Genomic DNA, 11,572 nt, shown 5'->3' on the forward strand with positions numbered 1-11,572 from the left:
AGACAATGATCAAAGATGGAATTCAGGATCATTTAGATAGAAATGGAATTCTGAAGGCTACTCACCATGGTTTTGTAATGGGAAAATCATGTTTAACTAATCTGGTTAGCTATTTTGATGGGATCTAAAGAGCTGGACTTAGGGAATAATTTCGGCATTGTTTATTTAGATTTCAGCAAAGAATTTGACTCAGTCCCGTAGTTATTTTATAAGCTGAAACAGGTTGGAATCACAGGGAAAAATCCTTAGATGGAGAGCTTCAGAGCAGGAGGCAGAGGGTTGTGATAAATGGTTATTCCTAGATTGGGCTGCCGTAAGAAGTGGGGTTCCCCAAGGATCAGTATTAGGACCACTGTTGTTTTTGATTTTCATTTTGAAAAACAATGTTTTGATTCTGAAAAAATGGTTCAGACAACATAAATGATATTGATGAAGGGATAGAGAGCGTAATGTCTAAATTTGCAGATGATGTAAAGATTGGTAGAGTTAATGATCACTGCCAAGCAGAAGAAGCTCTCTTCAGAGTGACCTAGATAGACCAAGGATGGTCAGAAAAATGGCAGCTATACTTTAATCCAGCAAAGTGTAAGGTATTACACCTGGGGAACAGTAACTCCAAAATAACTTATACACTTGGCGGAGTTGAACTAAAGCTGGTAGTGGAGGAAAGGAACTTGGGTATTACGATACGGTCAGACATGAAGCTCTCTGAGCACTGTAGACTAGTCGCAAGAAAGGCCCATGGTGTCCTATCGATGATTTATCAAGCAATTGCTAGTAGAGATAAGGACATCATAATCCCATTATATAAAGGTATTGTTAGACCACACTTGGAATACTGTGTTCAAGTATGGAGACTGCACCTAAAGAAAGACATTGTGCTTGTGGAAAGGGTCCAAAGACAGGTAACTCGCCTGGTGAGATCGGCAAAAAGGGCATCCATAGGAGGAAAGACTGAATATGTGGTTTGCAGAGCTTGGAAACTAGGCACCTTAATACTTAGAATTGATTGAGGTGTTTAAGGCTCTGAGAGGCATAAATAAAATGAATGAGGATGAAATTTTCACGGTTATAAATGATTCTAGAACCATAATTTCAATTTACTGGGGAAGATGTTTAGACTGGATTGCAGTAAGTTTTATTTTAGCCAGCAAGATATAAATTACTGGAATACTTTAGCATGTGGATTGTAGGGCTGACAGTTAGGGGAAATTCAAAGGTCAGCTGGATAATTACCTACGGGAGGAGTGAAACGCATCCATTTCCTTTTCTTGTAGTAATTATTTATTTTATTTTATTTATTATTTTATTTATGATTTATCGAACAACTGTGAGTAGAATAAGGACGTTATAATCTCATTATATAAGGCTATTGTTAGACCACATGGAATACTGTGTTCAAGTATGGAGACCGCACCTAAAGAAAGACACTGTGCTTCTTGAAAGGGTCCAAAGATGGGCAACTCGCCTGGTGAGATCGGCAAAAGGGCATCCATATGAAGAAAGACTGAATATGTGGGTTGCACAGCTTGGAAACTAGGCACCTTAGAGGAGACTTGACTGAGGTGTTTAAGGCTCTGAAAGGCATAAGCAAAATGAATTAGGACAAAATTTTTATGGTTATAAATGATTCTAGGACAAGGGGATATAATTTCAAGTAACAGGGGGAGATGTTTAGACTGGATTGCTGGAAGTTTTATTTTAGCCAGTGAGTCATAAATTACTGGATAAGTTACCTACATGGGTGGTAGAAGCTGACAGTTTGAAGAAATTCAAGGGTCAGCTGGATAATTACCTATGGGAGGAGGGAAATGCATAAGTTGTCTATTTCCTTTTCTGTTATTATTATTTATTTGGATGGTACAGAATAAGCCATGGGCTTCCTTGCACCATGTGGCCATTGATAATACTAATTTGGTGTTAAAATTGGACTAATATTACCATTTATATTTTGCAATTTCTAAATTAAGTGTTCAACTAAGTACTTCTTTGGAGTGCATATCTACAACAGAATTTGTGAATATGTGAAAATAACAGTATAATCAAGGTAACCAACTTCTAAAACTTGCTATTTTTTATCATTATGTAATACTTATCTGAAAATGGGAAACTGTTCTTCGGGCCGTCCTTATTTTTCTTTCATTTCAGCAGTATTTAGATGATTCCAAATCCAGGGTGTGGCAGGGCTACTCAATTTGTGTATCCTTATGTTATATTAATTGTAAGGCAAAGCTTTTAATTGCCTTGTTTCTTATTAAACTGCACAGTCATATTTATTAAACTAGTTTGATTATTCCAAGAAACTTCAATGGACAAAACACTACATTTAGCAGACTTTTTTACAATTCATCTGCTGTAATTACATACTAAGTTATAATACAGGTTTTTGAGGGTTTTTTTTACAGATTGTATGAAATATACTTTTTTATTCATGCAGTTCACTGACCATGCTACTGATCAGACATTCCTTGAGTGGCATGGTGGCATAGGTAAACTGTTATTTGAAGGTAATAAAGCAATGAAACCATGGTTGGTTTAATTATGCTTATTTCTAAATTGGAAATATATATATATATAAAATGGAGTCAACTGTTTCATAGTATTTTCTTAACACCACTTCAGTGACAGCTGTCTTTTCAATATCACCATCACAAGAAGTCACCTAGGTTGCAAGGACTTGTAACATAATTCAAGGTTTGAGTACTTTATTATTTCAAATAACACACTATATATATATTATGCCTATAAACCTTCCTAAGCATTTTGAATGCCCAGGGAGGATGGCATTAAAAATCAACGTTAACTAAGTTACACTCACAGGAAGCACAAGTATAAAGCCTATCTTATTCTCGCCCACATTAACATCTGCAGATGGTGTTTTTAATAGTCTGCTTCTTTACTTTGACTCGTGTAACTACACACTGCATTTGGGTTATCTATTTCAGTGCAAGGATTGAAAGCATTTTAATAATCAGGAAATGTCATGATTTATTTTGCTTATTTCTACAGTTTTAACCATGTCTGAAAGGCATTTGATTAAAGGTTCAAATAAAATTATATTTCAGGACAATAATTTTAGCAGGGGGAAAAAAAATATATTCACATGCAAATACCAAAAAATATAACTGCATAAAAAAAGAATTATACCTTACTTCATTACATTTGAGCAAAACATCTGGCACAATATTATAGTACACTGTACTAAAATTTCAGTAATAACCTTCTTCTAGGTAACCTTTTATTCTAGCTGGTAAGGGTAACTTTTGAATGTGATCAAATCGAGTATACTGCCGAATAACAAAGCGACATAAGTACTGTAATGACCGGACATGAGTAAACCTTGAAACAGGTTTGGTTAACCGTACTGGGAAGGAAGGAGAACCAGGTGAACGGCTACGAGAATAGCAAAATACTCCAGATTGGGAGTAGTTCATTGATTGTTCAATTAAATCGACTATTGAGGTATGACCTTCAGGTTCACGATGTGTATAAAAACTGAAAAGGCCATTTGAATACTCAATTCTTGTGTGTAATGTCTTTCCATATGATCGAAAACTCAAACTTAGGATGTATCGGTCATCAGAACTATCACGTACTAAAAATGCACCATCTGGCTGATCAATAAGTTTCTCTTCTGCTTCGCTCCGTGCTATTGGCCCCCAGTACCAACCACACTTTGACAACTTGTAAAGTTCATGAGTTAACCCACCCATTCTAGGTATGTCCTGCAGTAACGAGGAAACTGCTCCAACTGATTTGCAAGGCAATAGGGTTGAAAAGGATTCTGCCTCCGAGCACCTGTCCTCTACAAAATTATCTAGATTTCCTTCATGAAGGTGTAACACTTCACTTTCAACATGCTTTTCTTGTTCTAGACTAAGGGGGCAAATAATTGTCAATTCAGTGGCATTTCCTTCAGATTCATTTGGAGTTGGGAGCGGTACAGTTTCCCTGTTTCCTTGTGAATTGCATAAATGTAGTTTTACAATCTCATCTTCATTGCTGGACTTTTTATTGTAAGTGTCTAAACACGCACAAGCCCTGCCAGGCTCAGGTGAACAAATTTTCGGATTACGATTTTCCGTATTAAAGAGCACTTTGTTACAGTCAAAACACAGACAATTTCTGCCGGGTTCGGAGGTCACAACTTTCGAATTTTTGACATCGGAAGAAAAAAGTACTTTGTTACACATATTATCACAACTACCTTCTTGTTCATGAACTCTAGTTGGCCCTTTACGGACACACTGAACTGGTGACGGTATTGGACAAACTGAACTTTTAGAACCGGTTTTGGATGATCTACAACGCGACTGTTTGTTCAACCTCTGATCACAGACCTCCGTTTGAGATACTTGACCATGATTTGTAAAAGAATTGCTTCTGCTCCGAGATTCCGGTTTCCCTCGTCTTTTCTTTCGCCATTTCAGTTTTATTGTAGCTAAAATGCTTATTTTACTTTTTGATTTATCACTAAGGCAACTAATGCTAGAATTGCTCTGTTTATGCTCCAGTTCATACTGATCATCAACATTCACACGGACGTCGCCATTTGCATTTGAACGTTCACCACGTCTTGAACCATGACGTCTCCTTTCCCCAACAGAACTCTTGATTCGATAAAGATTTACTCTTTTCATCATTTTCAAACAGCCATTTCATTTCGAATACACCTTACATTAAATACATACGACCTGATTAAGCTACAGATACGACAGTTCGTTATTTTTATATACACATACCTGGACTATTAAACCACTTTTAAATCGCACTCTTGTAAACAAATATGCGCATATATCTACAGACGTCAAGGTAGATAACAGGAGATTCTATATCTACCTTTCACACGCTCGAGAGAAAAGAGCATGCGTAGTAAGACCACATGGGGTAGAGTGCTCTTAAAACTACAATTTTAATCCAAAAAATAATCGAGTAAATAAATTCCTCGTGATAACAAATAAAACAAATTTCTGTCATAGTTGCTTCAAAATGATTAACAATTTCCTTTTTAGAAAGTAAACAGTCCTTACAATCCTAGACCCTATCAAGAATGGACAAAGTCTAGAATAGAGAAACACACAAGAAAAGTTTTATTTTAATTAAAAAATACACAAGAAAAATTTTATTTTAATTGAAAAATATACAAGAAAATGTTCCTTTTAATTGAAAAATGCACAAGAAAAGTTTTATTTCGGTAATACTCGAAACATATAGGTAGAAGTAACTAACCACAGAGAAACATACCAATTGTGTGGTACTATACTTAGGGTGGTAGAGAATGAAAATACCTGGGAATAATTATGCAGTCAGATAGGAAGTTTTCTGAGTAGTGCTAAGACAGGCTGCAAGAGTAGCTCATAGTGTCTGGTCAATGATATACAGGAACTTTGCTAGCAAGAATATGGGTGTGACTGTCCCCTTGTATAAGGTAATAGTCAAGCTCACATCTGGTGAGTATGGGCTTGGCACACCCAGGGACCAGAGCTGGATATCATCGTCATTCTTCTCTTTCTTAGTGATTTTACTTCTCTCTTTCTCTCTCTGGGTAACGGAATTTTTTTTTTTTTTTTTTTGACTGGTGCAGCATAAACCTCAGGCTTCCTTGCACCATATGGTAATATGGTGCAAGGTATAATAATAGTAATAGTAATAGGTCTGGGGGCCTCATTTTAGGAAGGATGTTGAGTTGCTTGAGCGAGTACAGAGAAGAGCAACAAGATTGGTGAGGAGGACGAAAGGGTTCTCTTATCAAGAAAGGATTAAGTTCTGTAAATTGTGGCATCTGGAGACTAGGCACTTGCAAGATGATCTGATTGAGATGTATAATGTCTTGAATGGGCTACAGGCTCAATTCTAATGGGATTCTTCTGCTTGTTCAGATTACAAATTGAGGGGCATAAATTAAAATTGAGGAAGGAGTGTTGTAGAACAGATGCACGGAAATTTGCCTTTAGCCAGCAAGTAGTTGATTGCTGGAACAAACTTCCATCTGTTGTTGTGGAAGTTGATAGCTTAAATAAATTCAAGGAGAAACTGGACAAAAGTTTTAGAGGGAATACTGTGTGAAATAGTTTTTTTTCCCGCTGGTGATACATAAGCTTCCTTTCTTGGATCATATGCCTCTACTACTGCTATTACATTTAATGTGAAAATTGTTAACACTTCAGTACGTTAGAAAGGAAGTTACAAAACCCTTATCATATATTATTTCGCAATCACAAACTATGAAAAGAACCACTGTACATTTATAAGGGCTGCAATGGGAAAAGTTCAGTACAGCCACTGCCAAAACTCATACACTGTCACCTCTGTTGTTACCTTCAGGGCCACTGCGACTTTATGTGCAACCAATAAGCGAAATCAAATTTGACGCCCGAAAATATTAAATAAAAAATATGAAAAGGCGTAAATAATTATTATTAATTTATTGAAAAAAAAAAAGAATTACAACATATTTCACATATAATATAATGAAACAATAAACAAAAATAACAAAATCATTCTGAAATTCTGAAAATAAACTTAAAATTCTAAATCACAGTAATCATATTCTATCACAATAATAAAATAAAACTTTATTTATAATATTAAACAAATTACACAAATTTATGTTTCCTTGCTTTAAGAATAAGAATTTATCAATTATTTCATTTGTGTTTATTGATTCCAAATGATCATTTTATATTGAAATTATTGCCAAATTAGAGAGTCGTTATTGAGACATTGTCGATCGTAAATAATATTTCACTAATTTTAATTTTGAAAAAACACCGTTCACCTGAGTCAACTGAAACTGGTCAAGTCAGAAAAATTAGAATTAGCATTAGTAGTGGGATATCATGCAAGAAAGTAAGCTTATACTGAGTACTGTATAAAAGTCTGGAGGCCTCATTTTAAGAAGGATGTAGCGCTTGGAACGAGTACAGAGAAGGGCAACAAGATTAGTGAATGGAACAAAGGGTTGCTCTTATGAAGAAAAGCTTAGATTTTGCAGTATACAGTGCCTGGAGACTAAGCACCTGCGAGGTAATCTGATTGAGGTGTATAAAGCCTTGAATGGTTTGAGCATGGTCAATGCTGATTGCTCAGAATAATCACCTGAAATGGCATAAATTTAAATTGAAGGAAGACAGTTGCAGGATAGATGTGCGGGAGTTTGCCTTTAGCCTGCGGGTAGTTGATTGGTGAAACAAACTTCCATCGTTTGTTGTGGAAGTTGATAGCCTAAATAAATTTAAGGCTGAGCTGAACAGCTATTTGTAGCGAACGGAGGGGTTAAATAGGCGAATTTTTTTTTTTTTTTTTTTTTTTTTTTTGGCTGATGCTGCATAAGCTTGCTTTCTTGCATCGTATACCTCTGCTAATGCTAAAGTATCAGCAAAAAAAAAGGGAAACCCATTTACCATTTGCCTCTCCATCTGCACCAAAGTTTATACTGAAACTATTATAAATGTAATTACCCAGGGGAATTTTAAACAATCGCTAAATAGAAAATTACTCTATAAAGAAGTTCGTTAAACAGAGGTCCGACTTGTGAATGTCAAAAATATTTTTTTGCTCTCCTGAACTCCAGCCCGTAAGCAACGCTTACCTAGCCTATCTACTTGCTGTGGCGCTGATTACCTTGTGTGGTATTCAAATCACTGTGGTTCTGTCACATCCGCAGCCAGTGGGGGTAGGGGGGTCTGAGGCCCAAAGATTAGTTCATCAATGGACCTGGAAAGGTCCATTCATGAACCTGGAAAGTGTCGATAATTTATACTGTCCCTACTTGGCCCTGGAAAGATTGTGCAAGGCTCAATGGATTGCTGATGCAATCGAGGCAGTGTTAGATGGATCGGAAAACTGCTAGATTGGGGGGGGGGGTGACAGAAGAACTGATAGATTATCAGAAGCCATTGGCAGAGGCGAAAGTAATTCTTGCACTGCTTCTATTGGAATGAGCAGCAGCCTGGAAAACAAGATGCAGGGTATTTCAGAGCCTGAGCGGAGTCATTGCAGTACAAGTAAACATATGGGTTGTGGTAGGGTAGCTAAGAATAGGAACACGTGCACGTATATTGCATGTACACTGATGCTAGGTGTTTGATAAATAAATTTGATGAATTTGAGGTATTGCTCAGAACATCAAAGGCAGATAATGTTGGGATATCAGAGACGTCGTGTCACACAGATATAAAGAATGCAGAACAGGGGTTTGGGAAGTACAATTTGGGTGTGTACAGGAAGGATAGACAAGATAGGAAGGAAGAAGGGGTTACACTATTAGTCAAGAAACACATACAATAAAATCCAAGAAAGTGAAGCCACTCGATATCCCTGGACAGTCCCGTGTCAAGTCAGTTTGGTGTGACCTAAGCATTGGGAGATCAAAATTGAGAGAAGGAGTATGTTATAGACCTAACGACTCTGATGAGTATAATAAGGAACTGTACAGGGAAAAATAGTGGGCCAGTAAATCAAAGAGTCTTATAAGGGGGGGGGGGGAATTTTAATTCCCCAGATATTGACTGGAATTTGTGGGTTGGTCATTCACACACTAACAAGGCATTTATGGATTTATTGGATGATTGTTTTCTACATCAGCAAGTTTGGGAGGCAATTGGAAGGAGCTATACTCTTGATCTGATTATCAGTAGTGATTCTTCATGCATTAAGAATCGGCAGATAAAGGAACCACTAGATGGCGGTGATCACAGTGTGCTGAAGCGGGATTTACTCAAAGAGGTAACTACCATCAGGGGTAAAGGGAAGAGTTTTTGCTTTCGTAAGGATGACAACGGTCATCCTTACGGTCATGTGGACCAGTACCCAGAATGATCTGTCCAGGTGACTGAAGCTTCTGGGTAGCCAAGCGGTCAGAACATAACAACAGAACACACACATAATACACACAAACCGACGTCACACACATCTGGCCCATTTGTAGTGATACTGTTCTTCACAGAGATACGAGGCGGAGTTGAACTCACGTTCTAGGAGCCGCCCTTTACAAAAACACATGTCCACATGACAACGGTGGTCTGAAACAATATTTAAATTCTATACGGTGGGACCAACTGATGATGTTACTAACAGCAAATTCAAAATGGGAAGCATTCAAAGAATTTACCTTGGAAGCTACTAGGATTTACATACCAACTAAGAAATAGTGTACAAGGTTTAGGCCTAAATGGATCAGATGAACTAATAAGACATGTGGCAGAGAAGAAAAATGCACGGGATGCATATAAATTAATGGGTGACATGGAAGCCTGTGATAGATATAAGCTGGTCTGCAACCAAGTCACAAAGGAGATGGCGCCTCCGTAGCCAGGTGGGAAGGAGCGGCAGTGCGTAGAACACGCTTCTTGATTAGACCGGGGTTCGAGCCCGTCACCACCAAATACGGAGGATGCGGAAAGGTCAGGGAATGACCACCGCATATCCCGGAGCAATATGGCCTTAGTTGCTAATGCTCCTAAAAACCAAATAACAAACAAACAAACAAACAAAGGAGATTAGGCAGGTAAAGGCAGATTATGAGAAATCCTTGGCAAAGGATTCAAAGAAAAACAACAAAGAGTTCTTTACTTATGTAAACTCCAGTAGGAAAGGGATGCATCAGATTGGTCCTATGGATATTCATGGTTCAACTGTTGATGATCCTACTCAGGTGGCTAACAAACTAAATGAGTATTTTGCATCTAATTCACCCATGAGGAGTTATTCAGGGAAGGGAATGCCAGAGGTGAGTTAAACTCTGGCAGTAAGCTGGATGATTTTGTAATAACTGAGAGGAATGTGGAGGAGAAATTGTTGATGATGAACATAAAATAAGCACCCGGGGTGGACGGGATTTATCCAGTTAAATTATAGGAGGCAGCAAAGGAAGTAAGCACACCCTTAGCCATAATTATGAGAGCTTCTTTGGACTCAGGGAAGGAACCCATGGACTGGAGATTGCAAATGTGACTCCAATTCACAAAGGAGGATCCAAGGGCGACACAAGTAATTATAGACCTGTTAGTTTAACTTCTGTTCCAAGAAAATTAATGGAGGAACTGGTTAAGAAAGCACTGCAGGATCACCTAGACAAGACTTCACTTATAGCTCAAAAAAAGCATGGTTTTGTTAAGGGAAAGTCTTGCCTGACCAATTTGATTGGATACTATGATGTGATCACAAAAGAACTGGATGCAGGGAATAACTTTGATATCATATATATTTGGATCTTAGAAAGGCTTTTGATACTGTTGCAAATGAAAGACTGCTGCACAAATTGGAGCAGCGTGGCATTGGGGGAAAATTGCTGCTATGGGCAAAGGGATGGTTAAGTGGGAGAAGACAGAGTGGTAATCAATGGACACTGCTCATTGTGGACTAATGTTATTAGGGGATGTTCCTCAGGGTTCAGTATTGGGTTCATTGTTTTCTGTATTGATAAATGATATTGATGATGGTATATCAAGGTTAACATCCAAGTTTGAAGTCGATACGAAGGTTGTCAGGGTTTTTAAGGACACTAATGACAGTCCGCTGCTGCAACAGGATCTAGAAAAGTTGAGCAGATGGGCCGAAAGGTGGTAAATGAAGTTTAATATTGATAACATGTAAAGTACTACATATGGGAAGCAGCAACCTTAGATTGACGTATCAACTCTCTGGTACTAGACTGACACTGGTAGAGAACGAAAAGAACCTGGGGATAATCGTTCAGGCAGATATGAAGGTTTCAGAGCAGTGCAGTCGGTCTGCAAGGTAGCTCATAGTGTGAATAGTCAGGCCACAAGATACTGTATACAGGTCTGTAGGCCTCATTTTAAGAAGGATGTAGAGCTGTTGGAACGAGTACAGAAAAGGGCAACAAGATTAGTGAATGGAACAAAGGGTTGCTCTTACGAAGAAAGGCTTACATTTTGCAAATTACAGTGTCTGGAGACTAAGCTCCTGCGAGGTGATCTGATTAAGGTTTGAGCGTGCTCAATGCGATGGAATTCTTACTCTTGCTCAGAATAATAGTTTGAGAGACATAAATTCAAATTGAGAAAAGACAGATGTAGGGTAGATGTGCGGAAGTTTGCTTTTAGCCAGAGGGTGAATGGTTGGTGTAACAGACTTCTATCCTTTGTTGTGGAAGTTGATAGCCTAAATAAATGTAAGGCTCAGCTGGACAGGTATTGCGAACGAAAGGAGGGGTGCAATGGGAGTGGTTTTTTTTTTTTTTTTTTTTGCTGTTGCTGCATAAGTATTAGTAAACATGGGTATGAGTACATGTGTTTAAAAGTGTTAAGTTCGGCAATCTAGAATTTTTGTGATCAACTGTCGTCTTTTGTCTGTATGAAATGAATCCCCAAATGATATGATGCCAATTAAAGTCTCCCATCATACAGAATAGTCATGGTAATTGGTCAATTAAGTCCTCGAAGTTTTGCAGGGTATAAGTATGGTTAGGTGGAAGATATAGTGAAACCCTGGTAAGGGTAAATCTAGTCACGATGCGTACCGCGACTGCTTCAAGATGTGTTTGCAGGTGACTATGCCTGGATGGAACATTAGTGTCGATCCCTCTAGGAGCGGTTGTTGTAGTTTT

The 11,572-nt window shown here is 38.0% G+C and overlaps 1 protein-coding gene across 1 annotated transcript; it reads right to left on the reverse strand.

Annotated features, from left to right (window-relative positions):
• Nucleotides 1-3,089: 3,089 nt before the first annotated feature.
• LOC150080887 (uncharacterized) lies at nt 3,090-4,840 on the reverse strand. Its single transcript, XM_090382031.1, has one exon. It carries the CDS (start codon nt 4,641-4,643, stop codon nt 3,210-3,212), a length of 1,434 nt encoding a protein of 477 aa, XP_090238157.1. The 5' UTR covers nt 4,644-4,840; the 3' UTR covers nt 3,090-3,209.
• Between the last annotated feature and the right edge of the window lie 6,732 nt (nt 4,841-11,572).

This window comes from Mastigoproctus giganteus, chromosome 9 (genome assembly GCF_048544385.1).
Source record: "Mastigoproctus giganteus isolate SK-2022 chromosome 9, ASM4854438v1, whole genome shotgun sequence".
Lineage (NCBI taxonomy): Eukaryota > Metazoa > Arthropoda > Arachnida > Uropygi > Thelyphonidae > Mastigoproctus > Mastigoproctus giganteus.

Excerpts from the sequence above, each read along its gene's own strand:
- LOC150080887 (XM_090382031.1), bottom strand. The coding sequence starts at position 4,643 with ATGATGAAAAGAGTAAATCTTTATCGAATCAAGAGTTCTGTTGGGGAA.